The sequence below is a fragment of the Lonchura striata genome, chromosome 2 (assembly GCF_046129695.1).
Source record: "Lonchura striata isolate bLonStr1 chromosome 2, bLonStr1.mat, whole genome shotgun sequence".
In the NCBI taxonomy this organism is placed as follows: Eukaryota; Metazoa; Chordata; class Aves; order Passeriformes; family Estrildidae; genus Lonchura; species Lonchura striata.
This window is the reverse complement of record NC_134604.1, coordinates 36281412-36305799: the sequence shown is the minus strand read 5'-3', so window position 1 is coordinate 36305799 and position 24388 is coordinate 36281412. Positions and strand designations below refer to the sequence as shown.

The 24388-nt window shown below is 41.1% G+C and overlaps 1 protein-coding gene across 2 annotated transcripts in view; it reads right to left on the bottom strand.

Annotated features, from left to right (window-relative positions):
• The window catches only part of PRCP (prolylcarboxypeptidase), a 28848-nt gene extending 4687 nt beyond the window's left edge, over window positions 1–24161 (bottom strand). The window contains exons 1-8 of one of the 2 annotated variants that reach the window (XM_021545035.3): window positions 24017–24161; window positions 8836–8976; window positions 7640–7741; window positions 7136–7317; window positions 6281–6438; window positions 5525–5697; window positions 3990–4088; window positions 2725–2912 (exon numbers count right to left, since the gene is read on the bottom strand). In XM_021545035.3, coding sequence (XP_021400710.2) covers window positions 2725–2912; window positions 3990–4088; window positions 5525–5697; window positions 6281–6438; window positions 7136–7317; window positions 7640–7741; window positions 8836–8976; window positions 24017–24142 — 1169 coding nt within the window. In that variant the 5' untranslated portion in view covers window positions 24143–24161. Of the gene's footprint in view, window positions 1–2724; window positions 2913–3989; window positions 4155–5524; window positions 5698–6280; window positions 6439–7135; window positions 7318–7639; window positions 7742–8835; window positions 8977–24016 lie in introns of both variants that reach the window. The other variant, XM_021545033.3, reaches the window with a different exon arrangement.
• Between the last annotated feature and the right edge of the window lie 227 nt (window positions 24162–24388).

Sequence of the window (24388 nt, the reverse complement as noted above, 5' to 3'; positions counted from 1 at the left end):
ATGTAATTACTCAGTTGCCCATCTCACAGGACAGGAATTTCCCAGTATAAACCAAAGAAGCAAAAGAAGAGAAAGAGTAAGTCAGACATTTCTTTCTAGCAGTGGCCAAGCAAGCAGGACTTCAGAAAAAAAACGAATGCAAAAATCAGCATGCTAGTCCTGTTTTCAATTAATCTACTTCCTTGATAGCATACCTAGGGTTCTGCCTATCCCATAGCATACAGTTCCCTTTCCTATATTCTCTTCATCTCCTCAGTCCTCCTGCCCTGCCCAGAAGTTTAGCACAATTGTAGAAGCACTGTCTGTGGATCCTTTTTTAACATGACCACCCTCCACAATTGTCATGTTTCCTGTTAACTTTTTTCTCTATCCTTTTCTCTTCAGGCACACATTGTTCTGCCTTCATTCCCTTCTTAATGCTAACAATTCTCCCTTCTGCACAGAGCACCAGAATCTCTTAAAACGGAGCCTTCCCTTTCTGCCTCTCCCATGCCAGTGCAGGACTGGATATGTGGGTGCCCTGACTTAGAAGCCTACAACTTAGGTGGGATTCACTGAGATTGAAAAAAACCCTATTTTTAGACTGTGCACACCAAGTTTCATACTGTCTGATATAACCTGGACTGATTTTTACTACCACAGTATACTGATGATGAGATACTACAACTGCTACAAGCTCTCTGCCACCACATGTATGAACAGTGTTAAAATGTCACTTCCCACCACTGTGCAACACCTCCACACCAAGTACACAGCATGTTCGCATAAGAGGAGGGGACACTGCTGGAAGGGAAAGGGGAAACAGTGCTCTAAAACCCCCAATTTCCTCAGACTAGTTTTAATAAAGGTGTATGGCCCAGAACAGGCAAGTACCATCTGCTGTCAGCCTAATAACCACTTACACACTGCATAACTCCACAAAGGTACCAGAATGGCAATGGAATTCCCTACATTAATCCCACACAGTACAAACAACAGTGTGACTGTGCAGAGTGATGTACTGCTCACAGAGAGAGAAGCAACAGCACCAGTTTAGGCATCCTGGCCAAATCCCACTGTGTCTGGATAAATCCACCCTACAGTGGTTCTCTTTAGACGAAGTGCTTTTCCCTTCCTGCTCTACACTGTTGTGCAAGTTGCCTGTCACTTGAAACACAGTCCTTTTCACCCCACAGGGAGCCACATCCCCTGGTAAACACTAGGATGTTTTTTGTAAAGCACTCTGCAGTGTTTGAGGATAAAAGGCTCTTATATAAAATGTACAGTGTTGACAATGTATTTATTTGAAGAGAAACATCCCAGCTTGAGATCCAAAGGCTTTGTGTGTACAGCGCTACTTTAACATTCATTTGGTTGCTTTCAGGCTTTTCTCATTTCCAGCTCCTTCAGCTGGCATAAATTCTTAAACACTTACTTAGATTTGTTTGCTTGTCTATGGCTTACAAAGCAGATTTCTACTGTACAGAGCTGTGCAGCCTTGGAATTAAGCAACACTCTGCAGAAACTAAGTGAAACGAACACATTTTTTTTATTAAAAATTTTCCAAAAAAGGGTAGGATTTCTCCCTCCAGAGTAGATATCCTGCTGGGACAGAAACAGCAAGAGGCAAACAACAGGAAAGCAAAAGGCCTTTGCAGCCAAACAGACCAACACTAACAGCTGTGATCCAGAAAATAATCCCTAATTCAAGTGAGACCTTCTTACTTTTAAAATTCATACCACATCCAAAAGACTAATTCTGAGCTTGGTTTATAGAAGTGGCAAGGTGTTTTATGAAAAGGCCTTGCAAAATTTTAACCAGAACACAGAATATATATCCAGGAGCTTCCCACAGTGGGTAATGGATACATCACGTCAGGACTCCTGAGGTCTCAATGGGTTTGTGGAACACCTTCTTCCTACATAAGAGCCTGATGAATAGACAATACTCACCTGGATCACCTCACAGCATAAGTAAAACATCATGAACCTCCCTTTAAAGATAGCAGAGTTCACTCTTAAAAATCAGGGGAAGTGAAGGCTGAATAGAGAGCAAGCAGCATGGACTAGTTTTTTGTGCTAGGCTAAAAGGTTTCTTTCACTTTTTGTCCACATACAAAAGTGTTTCAAACTTCTGTTGTACTACCAGTATTCCTTACTAAAATAGAAACATCTTTGTATTTGGATCTTACACAAGTTTGTTGTAACTTGCCTAAATGCCACTAATAGAAAAAGCTGCTGTCAGTAATAGAAAAACTCCCAAAGTTACTTCCCTCTCTTTTCTGTACCAAAGGGAAAAAGGAATGCCATGCCAGCCCCTTCACAAGGCTATCACTCAGAGCAGTAATTTTGGTGACCAAGATTCTGTGTTGTAGCTAGAACTCATTTAGACTTTCCTTTTGTGTGTAAGCAACAGTGCATTGGGTTCATAAAAGTAGGAATTTACCAGCATGGGAAACCTGGAATTTGGCCACAAGATAAGAAGGAATCCACATGGAAAGAAGATGTTTGGCAGAATCCCAGCTCAGATCCTTCTTTTAGAGTCACAAAGGCAGTAACACAACAGTTGGCTTCTTTGGCCACTGCAGACTGACCATTTTACTCTCAATAGCAACACAAAGCATGCCCATCATTTATTCAGCTGGAGTGCTGGAGACAGATCCCTTTGCTATTTGGAGCAGATTCTTTACACTGGAAACCCAAACTGGTGAAAGACTCTACACCATCAGTTGAAACAAGGCTCACCTGAAGATGATGTTGCTGTGTGAACTGATGTTTTTTCCTCCATACATAGAAAGAATCCAAGAGAGGCGAGGCCTCACTCCCCACATCCTGTAACACTCTTCTGAAAGGGCATCAAAGTCCCACTTCTGAGGCTCAAACATGTCATGGACACCATCTGTGCACAAGGGCATCACTATCTCAGTGCAAGCCTGAAAGAAAGGGCAGGTCAGTATATTCTGAAGAGAAGATCCAATAGTTGTTACTGCAGTATTAAAAAAGGCAATTCAAACAGCATTTGATCAGTAATTACTACCTAACTGCTACAGAACCATTTAGGTTGAAAAAGACCTTGTAAGACTGAGTTCAACCATAAACCAAAAAGTTCCAAGTCCACCTCTAAACCATGTACCTAAGTGCATAGTATCTTTTAAAAAACTCCACGATGGTGACTCCACCATCTCCCTGTGTAGCCTGTTTCAGTGCTTGACATTTTTCCTAATATTCAATCTACATCTCCCCTGATACAGCTTCAGTCCATTTCTTCTCAATCTATTGCTTGTTAATTAAGAGAGAAAGCCACCTGCCTACAATCTCCTTTCAGGGAGTTTCTCATCAGACGTTTGCTTTAGACCCTTCTCCAGCTCTGTTGCCCTTCGCTGGACACACTCCAGCCCCTCAGTGTCTCTCCTGCAGTGAGGGGCACAGAACTGAGCACAGGATTTGAGGTGAGACCTCACCAGTGCTGAGTACAGGGGACAATCCCTGCCCTGATCCTGGTGGCCACACCATTGCTGATCCAGGCCAGGATGCCATTGCCCTTCTTGGCTACCTGGGCACACTCTGGCTCAGGTTCAGCTGCTACTGAACAGCACCCCCAGGTTCTTTTCCACCAGGCAGCTTCCAGCCACTGTGCCCTCAGCCTCTAACCCCACATGGGGTTGTTGTGACCCAAGTGCAGAACCCATCACTTGGCCTTGTTAGACCTCATACAACTGACTGCCCACACAACTTACAATTGTCTGCTGTACATAATTTTCCAGCCTATATGAATAGCTGAAACTCAACAAGTAGCTAGATAATGAAAATACAGTCCAAATCTCCTGGGAAAGCTGCTTTTTTTTCCTGCCTTGCCTTCCCCACTACAATCACACTTGGTTTGTGACTATGTTTGTCATCAGTACACATCAATACTTCTGGCACAATATATTAACAGCTAAATGACAATTCTCACCACCTCTAGATCAAGAAACCACCAACTTGCAAATTATAAAGATTAGTGAGCATACCTGGTAGTACCAACCCATTTCACCCAGACTCTTTGTTGCAGTCTGTGACACATCCAAGCACAAGGCTTCTCCTGTATAATTGTAATATAAATTTACTGCCTGGAAAACATTCTGCAGCAACAATTTGTCAGAGAGACTGGGATCTTTCAAGAACTTGCAGACTTCCTGCAATGAAGAGATAAGAAGTCATCTCAATCTATAGGAATTAAATATTAATACATGACACCTGGTGGGATATTAATTTCTTTTCCAAGTACAATCAGACCACTTCAAAAAAGTGGCTATGAAGTTATATACCCCGATTATCACAAAATGCACTATCATATGTGTGTAGTGCATGCTACTATGAGGAACCTGAAACTTTTTATTTCCTGACTAAAAAAAATTTTTAAAAACCCAACAGTTCCACCTTAATGTTTCATTCACCAAATTTTTCAATACATTTCCCATACTTTAAAATAGATGATATTTAATAGCTAGTATTTAGCACCTCTCTAAAGACAGCACATACAGATATATAATAGAGAAGCTCCAAGTATCAACTGGGGCTCCCCTTGCAGTTTGAAATAGGCAGCTCACTAGAGAGAACAGATTAAACAACATACATACATGTATACACATATATATCCAGCTACTCATTAAGATTAGAAAATACTTCCAAGATCATCAAGTCCACATTTCCCTCCCCCTTTCTTGCCCTCAGAGTCCTAACAGAGCTACTGTTTCAGAAAATAAAGTATCTTAACAGCTTATATAAATCAGATTTCATACATTAGTATTGTTCAGATGGGTAGTGGCCTTTTCTGGGTTAGATTTATAAGCAGAAATAACTTTCAAGGTGTTTATCCTTCTCTTTGTAGTCAGCCACATAGGACAGATTAATTTCCCTCTCTCCTCCATCAAGCAGCTCTACACAAGGGAAAGATTCTGTTTTATAATTAACTACTGCCTAAAATACTTATATCTTACCTACCTCACATAGGAATCCAAAGTCCTGCAGGGAAATTCAGCCAGAGTCTTAAAAGAATAAGAACACCCCAAGGACAAACAGAACTGCACAAGCGAAGGCTTGTAAGTGTAAGAAGAGGTTCTGCTTTGAGAAGAGACCCTGCAAGGAACATGTTTCTGGAGATCTACTTCTTCTCTCACTAGTTTTCCTACATCAAAAAGGACACAGGTTCAAAACTTGCTGAGTTGCAAGCTTTATCAGCTAAGTCTCACATCAGAAACTCTAATTGCATGTGCTTTTTGTATACAGCATTTCTGCTACTCAAGAACATCTCTGCAGGACAGCTGAGGTTTCTCAGTCATCCCGGGCACTTTTTTCTCCTGGGCTGTTGATATAACCTGTTAGACCTACAAGGGGCAGTTAGGCAACAAACCAGCTCATGCACAAGATATTATCTTGGTTGTCTTTTCTTAGCACATTGCTTCTATGGAGCCAAGAAAACAAAGGAGAAGGTGCAAGCTAGGAAAGGAGGAGAGAATTCATTAAACCAAAAAGTCAATCCTATAAGATATTGATTCTAAATTACCTGTATAGGCCAAGCTGGCAGAGGCTGCAAGAAGTCAGCTTTATAGGGATAATTCACCATAGCCAAGTTTACCCATGTTTCACTCAGCCAATTTTTCAATACAGCAGCATCCTGAAGAGTTTTTAAGGGGCTGCACAAATGAAATGTGTTGGAAAGCCACTGCAAACCTGCATCTTTAATAAAAATAAATTAATAAAACAATATTTAATGTATTGTACCATTAAAACATACATCAGTTGTGCTGCTACTAAAAAATGTTTTCACTTAGACTAACTAATTTAGTGAAACCATTCCACACACATACAAGCACAGAAGATCAAATTTTAGTCAGCACCTTCCTACAACCTCTTTTGCAGAATCACTTAGGTTAGAAAAGATCCTCAAGTCTAACTTAGTCCCTATCACTGAGTTCATAGTGACTATAATGATTTTCTTTCCCTGAATGTCTTGGTTGGCAAACAAAGTACTTTTTTTATAGTAGTGACTATCTGGCCTATTTTTCAGAAGGAATATAAGCCTTGAAGTTCTGATCTTAAGTCTGTCCTTATCTGACCTTAGGAATGTTTGGACCTGGATTCTGCATCCCACCAGGCCCAAAAGAAGTTTGTGATACAACAAAACATTTAAAAGTAGTGCTAGATTCAAGTTTTCAGTATGAGGAGCAGAGTCTCAAACAACCAAATACATACACAGGGGAAAGCCATAACACACTCCTGATGATTACTATTCTTTGAAAAAGAACTGGTGACGTCTTACCTGTTGAGGAAAGGTGGTTAATAGCATTCCAGGAATTCCAGATGCTCTCTGAGCAGCCCTTGCCACTCTTTTTGAAATCATTGGTCACTATGTTGAAAAATGTGCCACATGGAACCAAATCAGCAAACTGCCAGATTGGGGCAGAGGCTGCCAGAGCTCTGCAAAGGGACATAAAAAGATCCTGAACTCCTGCAAAATGGGCTTCCATAACCTCCCCTCAGCCACTATCTAGGCAGCATTTATAAATCAGCTTGGACACTGTGCTCTAGGTGAACTAACCATAATGTTGCAAAATTATTCCACAGGTCTGCATGCAAAAGGCTGCTGGAGGATATGTCTTGGACACTGGTACAACAATAGCAGCAAATACAAAAGGCAGAAATTCACACTTGATTACTTTATTGTTTTTCATTCTCATCTATCAATTAGGCCTTTCTCACTAGGCATTGTATGAACCCAAATGAAGAGAGGCCTAGTCCATGAAAATATACTGTCTAGCTTGTTTTCAATCCATGTACTTTGACTGGAGTAGGGTAACTAGGGTACTGAAGAGATTAAAGACCTGCCTAAAGTCTGGAGACCCTAAAAAAAAATTAGGTGCCAAGACAGTGCTCACATGTTTTCACAAATCCAGCAGATAACTCTGACAAAATACACCATCCAGTACCTGCTGACCAACAGCTGCCTTTGTCAGGCAAACAGCACCTCTTCCCAAATTCAAAGTAACTTGAATCCTTCTCCCAGTACTGAAAAATTCAAGCCAGCTTGAATTATGGTACTTCTCCCAGAGCAGTAATATTTATAGCACAGAAGTAACAAATGCCAGCTCTGTTTAAGCAGGAGGAGCACACTCACCCAACCACCACATGTGGATACTTCATCCTAAACCAGGCTGCAAGCATGCCTCCATAAGACCCTCCAATAGCTATGACTGGACTATGCTGGGCTCCTGCAATGGTCGTCTTTAAGTACTCAACAAGTACTGCAAAGTCTGCCAGAGCTTGTTCTGATGTCAGGTAATTGAGATGCTTGGAATCCTGAGAGAAAGAAGGCAGGTTATCATGATTTTCAGCAACAGTCTTTCTATTCCCCATGGCAGCTATAGCTAAAACCAGGTCTACAGCTAAAATCACAAGTCTAAATCTGTGCCTGAGAACAAATGAAATATTCTTTGCAGGTGTCCCTTGAAGGACTAAAAAAGTCCTTCTAGTTTGGTTTTATTTTTTACCCTGTAATTGATAGTTACAAAAGAGTTACATATTACTCAAGTTAACACTCAATGCCCTGGCAAGAATTAAAATATGCAGAATTATGTTTGTTTGGAATACATTTATTAGGAGGACAAAAGATGACACTTACACTGAAAGATTCATTTCCAAAGGGCAAAGATTCTCCATAATATCTATGTTCAGCAAATACCAACATGGCATTAAGTTCTTCAGCCACATCCCACATAAAACCCTGGTTGAAGGAAAACAGACACTCAGAATAATTGATTCAACTTGTTAAAAATTCTCTAGTTTCCGTCTAGTGCATTCCAATTCTTTGATTAGGAAGATATCTCTATCAAAATGCCACTAGAAAGACAGAGTGCAATTTGGTTTTATGGTATCACTGAAGTAAGAAAACACACAAAACATGTACCAACCCAGAGAAGATATATACAAAGACAGTATGTATATTTTATGCTGCAAAATATTAAGCATCCTTGTTTTGGGACTACACACAGGCAATTCTAACAGAACTCCTATGACATGAGCTCAATCCACAGGAAATAAAGGCTACAGGAGAAAACCATGCATTTGAGCTAGGACTACATTACAGAAAACACAAAACTTGTTTGGCAATAAGCAATAATCTAGAGATTGCAGTTATTTTCACCTAATAAATAAGTACAACTTGTTATTACTTGTTGATAAGAGTTTGTTACCACCAGCTATGAGAAGCAGCAGACAGAGATCATCTGCTGGCAGCACAAAGCATACAAGCAGTCCTTGGTGGCTTTCAGCTCAGCACATGCCAACCTCCTGTCATGTTACTGGACTTTGTATTGAGATGGCTGATAAATACCACACACTCCATTCTGCATTGTATCATCAGGGAGATAAAAACTTCCACAGGTACTGTAGAAAACAAGAATTACCTGGCTCTGATTTCCAGTTCCCTTCATATTTTTCTTAATAGAGAAACAAAAATCCAAACATGAAAACCTTCCATTTTACTTAGGGAATCCAATGTACTAGGATAATTTTAATTTGGTCCAAAATTCTGAACTGTTAGCTCAGGGCAACTATGGTGTTTCCTCTAGAAATTTTCTTCACTGCTCAAGGAATGTAATAGAAGTGTATCCCTTTATTTGTTGGGGCTTCAGATAGGACCCTGAACCCCCTTAAACTTTTTATGTACTTTTGTTCAGCTTCCTCTTATAACAATCACAGCAATCATTACAAACTTGTCCTTCAATGACCTTCTGTGACTGTCTTCTTGTCCCTCCTCACTTTTTCAGCATGCCCTTACTGGCAGGCAGGGCTGTAATGCCACAATTTCCCACGTACCGTGTTGTTGCAGAACCACTCGATGTCTCCTTCATTGCCTGTATAGAATAGTATTGGCCCATTGTCCTTCTTCCAGTGCTGATCTGCTAGCAGGTACCGCTGCTGGAATGTACGATTTTCATCAAAGCCAAAGTGATCAATCTGTAAGAACAAGCACCAGCAACATGGTCAGAAAGCTAGAACTGATCCTGGAGCCCACTGGGAGTGCTGACAGTTACTTAACAGATAAAAAGAATATGTCATTAAATTAATTTATAGTCCTAATCCATCAAATTATTTCTGCTTTGTGAAAAAAAAAATAGTCAAAATTACAGGTGTGTATATTGAAGGCATTAAGAAAAAAGATCCATGCCCCTTTTATAGCATTCTACTTAACACCAGATACTCTAAATGTATTTAGGAAGTCAGACAAATCAGCATGCTGGAAGGTCACAAAGTACCTCATGCAACAAAACTGTATCAACAAGTAAAAAGAGTCATCACAGGATGTTCTGAGTCTCAGGAAAACCTTACTAGTCATTACTAAAATGAACAGCAAACTAAACAGAAAGAACTCCAAAACTAAAACCAACAAAAATCTCACCTCTTCTTTCTCTCCTCCTTCTGGCATAAGAATTAAATTTAAACAGATTCTTGTTACAAAGTGGGTTTTATTGTTTACCACTGCTCTACAAATATTGACAGCCTATATACATCATACCCCTTAACCCAAACCCCACAGTATTAGATTTATTCCCTCACTACAAATTCAATTCCTAAGGTCATTTTTTCCAGCTTTAACTCACACTGCTTTGTATTCACCATCCATCTTGACCCTTCCCCTAGAATTCATCCAACTGGAAAGTTGTGCTTTTACAAGTAAATTGCTTTCACAAGTAACTCCCTGCATAGGCATAATCTTATTCTGGGATACCCACAAAGGCTTTTACTATGAAATATTAAAAAAAAAAAAAATCTAACCAAACCACAGAATTACTCCAGAAGATCTATCCTACTTAATTACCTTGTATTCACAGTTCTTCACTATTGTTATTCATCAGCTGAAGATGACCTGTAGCTTCCCAATTTTGACTTTTATCAGTGCATCGATTAATCTTTTCCTGTCACAGTTCCTGCTAGTGGTAACAGCCTGACATCTGCTGGCTTGAGGATCTCTGCTCACCCATCCATCTGCCTTCACACCCAAACTCTGCCCCCACCTCTCATATGCTACAGGAAATAAATTTTCACATGCTCTGTTTTGGGAACATCTGCAAGTTAGTTAAAGCTGAAAAGCACCAGATCACACCCAAAACCAAGCACTTGGTGTTATCACAGTAACACACCTGCTAGGTGGATTCCTTTAGGCAGCTCAGAAAAGCCTAACGCTTGACCTGCAGGATCCAGCTACTCCACACCAGGAACTTGTATTTGCTTTGGGTCAAAGAGAGCACAGGAACTTAGTTCAGATGTACAGTCTGCTGCAAAATGTCTTTTCTGGACTCCCTCAGAGGTTACTCACTCTTGGACTCAAGTGGGAGGATGTGTGTGCTGCAGCTCGCTGCTAAACAGCAGGAGCAGGTGGGGGTCTGTGCATGGTGTGGACAGACATGAGACAAAGTCTTTGCCTTCAATAAGTAACTTCAGTGACTGCTTCCAGGCCCAAATAAAACTATTTTATGTACTTTCACAGTTTTCCTCAGGGAGGCCATTTGCTCCTTACTCTTAAGTACATGGTGATGCTATCATGTGCATATTTAAGGGCTCTTTCATTGAACTTCAGTACTGACAAAACATGCTGGGCTTGTTTCACACTAACAACTCACCTGTATATCTATTTTAGTTTCACCTATTAAGAGTGCTTAAATGTAGAAAGGCAGAGCAAGGTCAGCAACTGAAAAAGTCTCTGGTCATAGGAGCTTGGGACAATTAAAGAGAACAATCAGTTAAGGCACATCTAAAATGTCACTGTATAGTTTGATAAACTCCAACACTGTTAGAAAGTACAACTAGCATATCTTTTGTTCCCTGTTTGTAAGCAGGAGAAATTGTTTTTCTATTTAAAATTTCTTGTTAGGCTGCTTGCCAGAGATAGGAAAATAGGGCCATGCATCCTGCTTGCCTTTTATGAAATAATCTAAAATTAAATATTTAGATTTAAAACTTGATTCTGCATCCTTCCTGCTTGAAGCCAGAGTGCCAGCTAGAGGACTACACCCCAAAAAGTATTCAACTTCCCAAATTACAAAGATATGTACTAGCGCAGGCAACTTAACATGCAACAGACAAAAAAGAGTGCAGAGGGAAAGCCAAAGCAAAAACAACAAAAAAAAACCCAGCAAAAAAAACCCAGAAAATTTTTTACATCGGGCTGAGGTATTGTGCAGAACAAATTTTAACAATTTTAAAAAATTTTAAAGCCAATCTTACTGTTCCTGTTTCACAAGAGCTAGAAAATCAGGAGTGTGATACTCCAACATGCACATCTTTTCCCAAATTATGGCGAATTTTCTTTAGATATGTGATTTACTGGAGTTTTCCTCTGATGTGATCTGCAAATCTGCTTCCCCAAAACAAACCACAATATCACAATGCTCTACTGAGTTTTTCTTTCAAAACCAAGAGGGAGAAAAATACAGGAATTAGGGTTCTCTTTTGGTGGTTTTAGTAACCATGTTGACCAGAGTTATGATTCTGTCTTGACTGACATGCTCTACACTCCCTCACTGCCATCAGCCATGCTATTCTTTCCCATTCCTCCCTCAGTCTGTAGAAATTTGATACTCCCACAACAGCTAAATTGCCTCTGTTCATCATACTCACAGTACATCCAACCGTGGACACATGTAACATCCCAGGCAGAACAAACAAAAATCCAGACTTCTCCAGGAAAAAAAAAAAAAATCACAAGTAACTATGATTCAGCTGAAGAGCAGAAACTCCTTCAGTTCTAGATTATGAGGATTCATACCTTGTTGTAGCTTGTCTTTGGAAGGGTGAGACATGCAACATGAGTAAAAAAATTATCCAAACCAAAACAAAACCTAATGTTTGTAAAGCAGTCAGAGAAGAAAGTGTTACAAATGCTGGTTATTGCAAAAAAAAAAAAAAATAAATCAAATAAATTCTAAATCCAGAACATCAAGACACAGTGTGGAGATATCCCAAGGAGTATCTTCTCACAAGAGTACAAACTGTGTTAAAATTTGTCAAGCCAGAGGGAAGAAGCCCAAGAATCAATATAAAACTGTGACACGCAGGGAAAGCTGCAGCTGAGGAACAGCAGATGGGGCTGTTGTGTAGCCAGAGTGTGCAGGGCTGTGCACAGGGACTGCTCATTCAAACTACTGCTTTACCTCACCATTCTTTATGGAACAGCCATGCAAACAGGTCATAAACCCCAGCAACTGTGTGAAGCCTACTGTAGTATTCAAATCAATCAGGCAGTTTTATAGCTTTTTTTTCCTTAAGCAGATATCATTAAAAAGTTGAACCAGAAAGATTTTTTTTCCCACTCTTACACAAATGAAGTAAGCTAAAAGCAATGACTTTTACAACCAGACCACAACAGCAAGAAGAAAAAAAAAATCTCTTTAGTACACATTTAAAATACTTTAACTGTTGGTTAAAACAATGGTAATGGTATACCAGAAGATATGTGTTTTTTCCAATTAAAATTCTTAATTACAACTGTGTTCAGGATGTCAGCAGTAAGTACAAGGACTTGAGCAATCGTAAACAATTTTTAAATTTTCCCTGCTTTGTGTGGGAGGTTCAAAGAGATGATGGCAAAGATGACTTCTAAAACTAAACTATTCTAGAACTAATGCAAACCAGTTACTCAGCCCAAAGTTCTAAGCTTCTGTAAACAGGACTATCTGGCAAGTTTGGTAAAAAATAACACAGTCATCATCAGTGATGCAACAGAAATGTTTTACAGATGAAAGTATGATCTACTGACACAAGAACAGTCATTCTGATACTAATAAGAGGAAGGATAAAATCTGAAAAAGCAGCATTGAAACTCATAAGTTATTAATAAGTTTTTAAGAGAAATTCTTGTCAGTTGAGGCAGGCAGGATGGCAAAGTGAACACTTAAATTTCAGTTCCACATACAAAAACCTTTGTGAACACTGCTCAATTAAGAAAGCCCTGTATTTTCCTGCACACCTTTGAATCCAAAGACTCCCAAAGCATTTGGGAAAATAAAAGCAAGCATACAGCAGATGGCTTGTGAGGCAGGCAGCTCTGATGGAAGACTATAGGTGCTATCCAAGGCAGGGCTGCTGGGAACTGCACTCCCTGAGCTGGTGACAAACATCAGTGGGCAGCACAAGGCACTGTGATGAGACTGATGAGAGCACCAGACTGAAGGCTCAAGTCAGCAGTTTTGATCCTTCAGCTCAGAGAAACTTTCTACAGAGAAGTGCAGCTGATCAGCTCAGGGTGAGGCACCTTCCCCAGACTGATTTACTGAACAAACTCACACTGGGAGGAATGGCCAAACCCCACCCTGGTGCCTTCTGTTTGAACTACATAGCACCTTTTTGTATCTTTTACCTTATATGTGCAAATGCACCATGTGCTTTGGTTAAACTCTCAAAGATTACTTATCTCAAGGTGAGTTTTTTGTAATGTGTTTTTTTTGCTATTTTAGAAGTCCATTTAAAATAAAACAAGTCACTCTGCTACACATCTTCCCTGGGGAGGAGACAAAAAATGCTCAACAGATGTTAATTATTGTACAGATGTTAGTCTGCTTAATGTACTTCTGGAAGTATTCAGGAACTCAGGCAATGAGTAGAGTACAAAGACAAAACAGGACATATGGGCTAAAACCCACTTCCTTCTCAACAGTACCTTAAGGTCATCAGTGACTACAGGAACAGCGCAGCAAAGCCAAGCCTTTACCAAAAAAAACTGTAATTCACAGGGCAGTTTTTAACTAAAAGCATCCAATACCATTTGAGGTGGTAAATCAGCACATGATGGTTTTATGCTTTTGGGTTTCTGGCAAGATTGTGAGCATCTGAAACCTTTCTGTGATGCCTTGAATTTCAATCCTCCATGTGATAGCTTTGTTTTCCCAAATTGGATATTCCATGTGAAATCAAGCCAGGTGTTTTACTGGTGAGAAGCCAGGGCATTTTAAATTGTTTTAAGATTTTTAAGTTTACTCTCCACATGTCCATGGAGTTGTTTTGAGGGCTCATCCTGTCTGAATTATTTCCTGAGGACAGGAAGATACAGGATAGCCTGAGGATATCCTCCTGTGTGAACAGCAGTGTGGACCTTAGCCTCCTTGGGATTTCACTGATGTGCTTCTATTCCTGCTTTTACTCCTGATGGGCTGTGGGGAACTCCAGTTTGGTCAGCTGGCCATATTAGTTTTGTTTCCTCTCATATACTTTGCTTCCTCTATTCAAATTTTAAGTTCATGAAGGCAGGGACTTTCTTGTCACGTCTGTATAACAAAAGAGGATGTGGGGGACAGATTTTATTGAGCCTGCCATGCCTGAAGTTTCATCCCACCAGTACCTGCTAGGATTCAGTTTGTCCCTGCAGGGAGATGCAAGCTGCACCTTTTTGCATCAGGCTGTGTAACCCACTAAATGGAAAGTCTTCAGTGTAAATAATACCAGAAATTGAAAAGAGATACGATCATAGATTAGAATAACAGAGCTGCTTAGGATGGAACAACACCTTTAAGACTGAGTCCAACCAATAACCCAGTACTGACAAGCCCACCCCAAAACCACATCCACACACCTTTTGAACACTTCCAGAGATGGCAATTTCACCACTTCCCTGGACATCCCGTTGCAGTGCCTGACAAGCCCTACAGTGAAGATTTCCTACAATCCAATCTAAACCTCCCTGTTGCAACTTGACGCCATTTCTTCTTCTATTGCTTGTTACTTAAGAGACAGAAACTCACCCCACTACAATCTCCTTTCATATAGTTGTAGAGAACATGAAGGTCTCTCAGTCTCCCTCTTGCCAGACCTCAGCTCCCTCAGACAGCCCTCACCAGTTTTGTGCTCCAGACCCTTCCCCAGCTCTGTTGTCCTTCTCTGGACACGCTCCAGCCCCTCAGTGCCTTTCTTGTAGTGAGGGGCCAGAACTGAACACAGGATTGGAGGTGTGACCTCACCAGTGCTGAGTAAAGGGGACAATTCCTGCCCTGGTCCTGCTGGCCACACCATTGCTGATCCAGGCCAGGATGCCACTGGCCTTCTTGGCCACCTGAGCACACACTGGCTCAGGTTCAGCTGCTGTTGACCAGCACTCCCAGATCCTTTTACCCTGGGCAGCTTTCCAGCCATTCTTCCCCAAGCCGGTAGCACTGCCTGGGGTTGCTGTGACCCAAGGACAGTACTGAGCACTTTGCTTTGTCGAACCTCATACAAATGGCTTCAGACAATGGATTCAGCCTGTCCAGATCCCTCTGCTGGGCCTTCCTGCCCTCCAGAAGACCAGCAGCTGGATTTAACCTCACTCACTAAGCCACTCTCTGGGCTTAGCCATCCAGCCAGTTTTCCACCCAGCAAAGGGTACACTGATCCAAGCCAAGACTGACTCTGTCATTGTCATTTTCCACAAGCTTCATAATTTAGAGGTTTTGTTCACCAGATTTAATTTTATTTGTTAATCTATCCCATTTACCAAACCATACGGATAACAATAGACATGCCTTTTTACTATAATGAGCTTCCAGCCAAGTATGTCCCCAAAGCAAATGCAGATTTAGGATCCTTGTAATAGAAAGAATCTATCATTGCAACTGTGTCCTTGAGAATACACTGGCCTTTGATAATGCACATGGGTTAGTGATAAACCTGGCAGTGTTACATTACAGATTCACTTGATGATCTTAAAGGTCTCTTCCAGCCTAAATGTGTTTATGATTCTACACTTCATGTATCTTTCTGAAGCTTCTCTTATGATGTAGAAATCACAGCACCAGCTCTTGCAATGCTGTTTAAGGAAGTCTGATTTTTAGCATTGATTTATCTCTTCAGTGATTAAAAGACTTGAACAAGGAAAACTTCAGACAGGAACTCTACTCCTGCCCTGAGTCACACAGTTTGGACAGGCATTTAAAAAGACCAAAGACAATTTAAACAGCTACAGGATATGCTGTACGAAAGCACCAGGGTAGTCAGGTCAGCCCTTGTTAGAAACAAACAGTACATGATGAAAGGTTATTTTTATGTCGGAAGCCCAACCAGCTAATGAGAACACAAACAAATTGATTTCAACTTCCACAAACCATTAATAGTTTTGTGCTGCAATTGAACCTCCAGATTCTGCTTACCATGTAAAAATGAAGTCCATAAACACATACAGGCTTTAAAATCCTCCAGCAGACAGTGAAGATGCTATTCTCTGTTAAAACTCCTCCATTTGAAAGGAGAAATACCACAGGCACTCTCAGCATTTTCTGCCCCAGACTTGAGAGGCACAAAGCTCCAGCACAAGGGGAAGAATGGGTGACCAAGGCAGGAATCTCTTCAATCTGCTTTACTGCTGGCACCCCTTTGACCAGTCTCCATTCCCCTGCTACCTGGTTCTTTTCAGAGCAATGAAGAGGCTTGTGCTGCTCAGACTCCACCAGCTACATACATAACTCTGCAACTAACTACTATGGCAGTAAACACCCTAAATGTTCACATCATTGCTGCTTCCATTCAAGGTATTATCTTCCTGGTGAAATTCTTCCACAGGACAAGGGGTGGGACAAGGCATGGGGAACAACCAGCTCAGAGCCCTACTTCACAAGGTGTGATTTCTCAAGGCTGAAAAAAAGCACAAATTTGCACTACACCAGCAAGAACAAAGTTACCCTTGTGCAAGGTCTCTCAAGACCCCTAAAGGCAAAGGCCACTCATTTTTTCCATGTGCCTTCCAGACTGAATTACAAATCCATCATATTCAGAGGATTAACTTCAGAGGAGAGGAAAAAATTGGATGTGAAATGTCAGTATGTCACAGATTAAGCAACATAAAAGCATTCCAGGTCTTTTTAGATGTGACCTAAAGTTCTGTGTAGGACTAATTGTTTAAGCAAAAGAATTTGCAAAGTTTCATCTTCTCTGATGAACACGGTTCTCATTTGAAAGACTTCCTCATTTTTTTCTTTTTTTGGTATAAAGGCACAGGATATACAAGCACTTCAGATCCAACATAATATTTTTATTTAGTCATATTCAATATTTAAACCAGCTCTACCCCTACCCCAAAAAGGTCTAGAACTGTCTACTTTGCTAAATGTTTTTAAAAGGTTTAATCCAGGTTGCAATTATTTTATTTCCCAGGTTTTCAGAACTACAAATAAATTTGCTTTATCGTTCTCCCAGATGTAGTTCAGCCACTATTATTTGTATTTTATTTTCTATTGCTAATCCTACAAAAAAGGATCCAAGGAAGTAGAGATGAACAATGACAGCAAACACGAAACCTGTCCTGTCACCTATCCAGATAATCTTCTAATTAGGCAGAGCACAGACTAAATGACAGAAGCTCAGTGCAGGGATGGCAATCTATCAGTATTAAGAGGCTAAGTGTTTGACACGTGCCACTGTGGATCGTGCATTTAGCAGCCACCAATTCTGATCAGCATCGAGGTGGGGGAGAGAAAGTTTCACAAAACAAAACAGGAAAGCAGCAATTGCATCTACAGCCTTGCTGCAACAGCAAAAACACCACATCGTAACTGCTACTTTGGTACGCTTGCAACACCAAGGAACAACTTCTGCTTGCAGGGCTGCAAGATGTTGGTAGACAGGATGAAACCAGCCACATTCAGGGAAATACCATCTGCAGCTCCCTGCAGCACCAGGTGTGTCCCTGTCGGTAATCAGAGGGAAAGGACATCACACAGCATCACGGCTCCATGGCATCCCATGCAGGTAGGCTTTTCAGTGAGCCATCTCCTCTACAGGAAAGAGACACATCTCAAATTTCACTCTATGAGCACCTTTTCCAGCTAATCTTCACATAACCACTTTGGCTTCAAGCCTGACACAAGGTTGAACCTGTACATAAGCTTTGTATCTTGGCTGCAGGTGTGAATAATGGAAAAAGCTGTTACATCAATTTAAAGTTAGAAACAACAGCCCACAAGGATCAGAAGTTTTGTTCTTTGCTCACTGTGTGTGTTTAGAGAACAGCTACACACAGCACACCTGACAGCAGCACTAAAACAGCACCAACTATTAGAACATATTGCATGCATGCTAGAGCTGAATGAAAGCACAAGACAGAAACTAGAAATTTGAAATAAAAAAATAAAATAATCCCATTATACCATAGGCAAAGGGTATCTACTGACTGTGCTTAAAAGAAATGCAATTCCCATTCTTCTGTGTATGTTTAATTCTCTGAATTGACATGCATGAGAAACAAAGAAATTAACTATTCTGCAAGTATCAGTAAGATGGCCCAGTACAGACTGGTTTACCCCACTAAATTTCTTATAAGCATCACAGCTTTAGATATAAAATCCAAATATTAAAGGATGTATAAAATAAATTAAGGTATTTGGTTTTTGAAAGCCTAAAATATAATAATCAAGTTTGACTTCTGGTCTCTTACCAACTTGAAAAAATACTACAAATTATCTGCACGATCTACAACAACTTCTTATGCTGGTGGCCGGTCTTGATTTCCTCAAAGTCAGATGAAGAAATAGATACACAACTCATTAGCATAAAATTTCATTTTGAACTTCATTTTCCTCCATATCTCCCCACCAAAAAAAAAAAAAAAAATCAGCTCTAGGACTCTGCTTCAGCTTGCAGAATCTCATGATTCAAGCCAAATTCAATGAAGGTAACAGAGTTCTCATGCACATCTGGCTTGGGAACAGCTTGCTACTTCAGCCATAGGCAGTTCTGCTTACTGTTTTGTTCTTTAGACTTTCTTTAATCTAGTCAGTCTATAAGAAATCTTTCAGTGGCCTATTACAGCTTTTAACGATTACAGCTAGTGAGATATGCTCATTTTCAGTGAGGGAATAGTGATCATTGATGTTTTTTGAGTCACTAGTATTAACTGCTTACTCGAAGGAAGAGGCTGCAAGTTGTGAGGAAATTGTTTCCTGATTAATTTGAGAAGCTGATGTCTGCATTGTGACCCCACAGATAAGTAGTGCATAAAAATAAAAATTCACTGACAAGCTTTAACAAGTACTTCCCCGTTTTCCTGTTCACTGAGTAAGAGCTATTGTTCCTGGTTTATAGCTTACAGTTCCCATTTTAAATCATGCTATGAAATCACAGAGTAAGAGCTGCCAAGTACTCCTGTACTACTTGATGAGTAAAACACATATTCCAAGTAATTCACCTCAGAGACAAACATCAGCATCACTTCTCTAAACACTGGCTTAACTTTTAATTGGTACCAAGGGGCTCTGTAAAAAGCACTTTGTTTTTTCCTTCACCAGAAGCCAAAAGTGCCATTGTATTATGGTGCCAGGCATGAAAAACAAACCCATCTTAACCATTCCCGACATCTGTTACTATTCTGAGACACCAACCTGAGTCACAATAAGATGTTAACCATAATTAAAAATTATAACCTCAACCCATCTCAATGTCTTCCTAAACAAGTTTTAGACCTATGATTGAAAAGTATATTAGGTTTAAAAAGCATTTATATCCATTCTAATTTTCAACCAGGGCTTTTATCTTCTATACTTCAGAATTTCTGCCTGTAATAAAAAACAGGGTATTAAAGACTCCTGATAAAGCCAGAAAGGATCAAATTGCATTACTTTTTAAACTTAATCACTTTAAAGCTTCAACATATCTTCCTTCTATATACACACAATATGAAGTGTGGATGCATTTCAGAGCACAAAGACTTGCATGTGAATTTATTATGAGATACTAACATAGGTGTGAAAGCTAGGAAGTTATGAAATGTAATCAGAATCCTTCTTTTGGAAGGGGTGACACAACTGGCATGTATTAGTTCAAAAGACAATCTGATTGAAAGACCAGGCCCAATAAATTGCTGAACAAAAATGAATCTGTACTTGTTACATTGGTTCTTAGACAAATCCATAGCTGTTCTCAAGCAGTGATTGAGGTGAAGGGTTCCCCAGCACAGAGTCCCACACAACCATCAATTATCAACTTGAGTGAAGAGACACCACATCCACTCTCCTTCCTAAGAGGAGCTCATCCATGAGAAGCCTTCAAATATCAGGAATCTTAAGGCATCATAGTCTCAGCAGTGCTGCACATAAAACACCACAAGTCCTCAGGCTGTGTTTTTTTTAACACTGGTATGTTTGCCAAAGACAGATATAAAGGTACAAGACAAGGCTCCCCAAAGGCCAGAACTGACTCCAGAGCCTCCTCAGTAAGGTTATTTCTGCTTGGGTAAGGAGAACTAGATGGATCTTGGATCCTCACCAAGTCATTCCAATGAATTTGAACTGTGGTCACAGACCCAGCTGCTTACAAAGAAGGCATCCCAACAGTGGTGGTCCTAATACAGCTCTATACATTCTATACATTATTCTCTGTAAAGTTTCATTTTGTATGGATTAATTTAACCAACTGGGTAGCAGGCAACCAAATTACCACAGACTTGCCTACAAAAGTCACATTAATACATCAGAAAAGTTATAAAGGAGATAACCACCCCCTAAACAGGCAAAATTCGTTGAAGATGTGGCTGATGGCAGAGTTTCTCCTTCAAGGGCCATCTCCTCTCCTAGGTCTGCATGAGGTACCTTTTTACTGGGGTAATTTCACTCACACAAAGGCGGAGTAGAGGGCTGAAAGACATCAGTTACTTTTGAAGGGAGAGGAAAAAAAATCATTATCTCCAAGACAAAATAATAAAAGTTATTAAATACATAACACAGGTCAACAAACAAGCTAAGATGTTAGTCACACTGACACAGGCACTGCCTGACTGATTTCTCAATATTCTAGACTTTAGCCCCATCATCACAGATGTCTGACACAAAGTGGTAAACAGGAGGAAGTTTAATGCAAATGAGCATTGAGCTTAACTCTGACCCTGTTATTTCCCCATTTTTATGAAAAGACTTAAATGTCATTGATTCACAGGAGAAGTTGACACTAGACCTTCAAACAATGTTACATATCTATAGACTGTCATACCCAGAGGTTCCAATGTGCAGCAGTAATAAATTATTCACAGTCTTCAAGAAGTAACTTTTTAGGAAACAAATAATGTAAGGAATCTATTTACACTTTCAAAGTTTTCTTCTGTAGAAGTATTAAGTATTTAAAGACTCTATGTATTTTTAATAGGTATAAACCTGTTTCCTTTCTGACAGCACAGTCTTTTGCCATCTTTGGAAGTATTTTTTTATATTGAATGATTTTAGATAAATTATTTCAATTTGTGATGAAAACCACCAAAGAGAGAAACAAGAATCAAAACAGGAACCTTAGCTAAGAAGAAAGGCTTGACAGCAAAGAACAAAAGCAGATAATTCATGACATAAGAAATAAAATGTATGTAATTAAACTTCAACAATCCTGAGAGGTGGCAAAGTATCACCGCACGTTATTTAACATGCTAATCATAGCTTTTATGTTGCACTACAGAATAATAATGCAATTATAAATTCTCAGAAAACAGCACTGAGTGCATGTTTTATCAGGGCTGAATGCTATCAGTTCTACACACTGTGCTACTGAGAGTGTGTCCTATGCTCTCTGTGTGATTAGACCTCTCATGCTACCCCTCTATCTTTCAAGTGCCATGCAGCAGAATTCAAATCTTTGATGAACACACCTCTACACTCTGTTCAACAATATTAGTAAGGCTTTTGAACAAGGAAAGAAAGGATTTCCAGGCCAGTGAATGGGCTTCTTCTTTTCTGCAGCAGCCACTCTCAGCCAACATGATTTTGCTTGAAGCATGAGAGGAAGAGACAGAAGGGTGAACGAGATGTGGCATCAATATTTGCAATAGGTTCTTACTGTGACTCTTCCCTCCTGTCTCTCAACACCTATGTCCCAAAATCCACAGGTCTCAGCCACACCGCAGTTCTGCCACTTTGCTGGCAGCTGGGCTGTCAGTGCCAGAGCTGAGGAGAAAAGCCAGGTGACACCACAGCTCCGGGAGATGAGGACAGAAGTGTAACAGATGGTGACAAAGGGTGGCTCAGACCACAGTGCAGAATTAGTATCACTGATACTATGATAGCAATGTGCAACAACCAGTGTGCCTCAACAATTAGTGTTAATTACACCACTACTGCAGGAGTGATATCCTGGCCAGCGCTGGCCACACACTGCAGAAGCTATCTGCAGTATGCTCACAATACAAGGCTGTTAGAGGAGTTAATGCAGGGACAAATATCTCAAATCATTACCCAAGTGAACATGGGGCAGAGATGTTGAGACATGGGAAATCCATGATTTATGCAGGGAGATCCCTGGAACAGGAGCATTCCCAAACCATTAACACTATCTGCAGAAGATTGTAATCTCAGTGGATGGATTTCACACTAAAATCATTCCAAATCCATCTTCCACCTCAAACGACAGGGACCTTGACCCTAAAATTATTCCATAGCTATTCAGTATAATCTTACAAACATTATCTGTTTTTTTGACATCTGTTCTCTCTGTCAGTGTAATCTTCCCATTTTGCTCACTACCACTTCACCTTGTACAAAGCTGAAACAGGAGATATTCAATCCACATATCATCCAAGATTTCCAGCCATAAGTTGCACCGAGATATTTAGATAGGATATTAAAAAAAAAAAAAAAAACTCACTGACAAAGTTATTAAGCATTGGAACTGGCTTCCCAGAGAAGTGGTCAAATCAACAACCCTGGAAGTTCTTAGAAGAGGTGCAAACATGGCACTGGGGGACATTGTTTAGTGGTGCATTTGGCAGTACTGAGTTAATAGATGATCTGAAAGGTCTTTTCCAACCTAAACTACTCTATGCCTGTAAATTAAGCACCTTCTTCCTACCACTCCCTATGCAGACCAGGACATGAAATTCAGATGCATGATACAAGCCTGATTCTGAACAAACCAAGAGAGTACTGGGAAAACCTCCTCCCTTACTATGCCTCCCCTAGGAAACCCAAGTACAGAACAGGGGACGATGCAGACACTGCTCAACACACCCAAGGAACTTTTGACTGTTTTTATGAAAACCTATGAACAAGGTGGGTTTCAAGTCTGATTCAAAAAAACCATACCAACACTTAAAGACACTGCAGAGCCCTCTATTCTATCCACATGCCATGGATTTCACCAACAAATTGCTGGAGGAGATAGGATGACAACGCTCAAGTTAGTAATAGAAATCTGTCCCATGTTTCATTTTTTGCCTTTTTTTCTAATGTAGAAATGAAACTCAAGACAATTTTACTAAGGAGGCAATTTAAAAGTGGATCTTAATGGAAGGCTTTCAGAGGCAGCTATGAAAAGATGTCCACAAAAGCCTTGTACAGGGCTGAGTACATTTTTATAGTTGATAAAAAGCACCAATTAGGAGGACAAGCGGTGACACAATTTCCCCCCCAGGTCAAGCCCCGACTCTGGAGTACTGGCTGTACTTTGTCCATGTATCTCTAAGAGCTGTTCTCAACCTTGGTTCCCAGGAAGAACCAAGATAGGAGAGGGGCCTTGTGCCTCCTGGGGCTGGGAGCTCTGTAATTTGTTTTGTCTTTTTGCCTAGGGAAAGGCCATGGAGAATTACTGGGAAAACTATCCGCTAATACAACAGGCTACAGAGCTACAAATACGTGTGCGAAGAATACATAGAATGTATAAAAGAAAAAAATAAAAGGTAAAACCCAAAAGAGCATCACGATCCAGGGGAAAAGCATCCCTGCCCATGTCTGGGGGGAAGGTTGAATTAGACGGATCTTTAGGGTCCCTCCCGACGCAAACCATCCTGTGATTAAACAAACAAGATTCCAGGCAAGCGCTGTTTGCAGGAACGATGGTGGCGCAGCGGCGTGTGCGGGAGCGCGGACTGCAGCGCCGCGGAGCGCGGCACGTCAAACACCGGGATCCTCACGGCGTGGGACGCTTCACCCGAGACAGCCGCCGTCCAGTGTTTATTGAAAAGCCTGCGAAGGGTCGCGTCCCGCCCGAGGCTCGAGTGAGGCTAATGACAGCGAAAGTGCCCCCAGCTCCCCAAGGAAACTCCACCCCTCCCTCCGCAGCCGGCTCCCACCTGCTGGCTCAGGTAGCGCGTCAGGTAGGGGCCGACAGGCAGCGCGGCGCGCCGGTGGCGGCGGAGCGGGGCGGGCAGGGCGCCGGCCGCGCCGAGCAGCGGCAGGAGCAGGAGGAGCCGCAGCATCACCACGGGAAGAACGGGAAGAGCGGGAAGAGCGGGAAGAGTGACAGGAGCGGGAGCGGCGCCCGCCCCGCCGCTTTATGCGGGCCCGGCTCCCGGGGCTGCCCTGGGGGCGGGGCCGACCCACACGTGCAGGGGCGGGCCCCAACCAGCGGCGCCTTCCGATTGGCTGCCGGTCGGCGGTTAGCTCGCGCGCGCCTTCGCGGTTGGCCGAGGCGGCTCCCTCAGGTAATAACGGGGAGGCAGCGA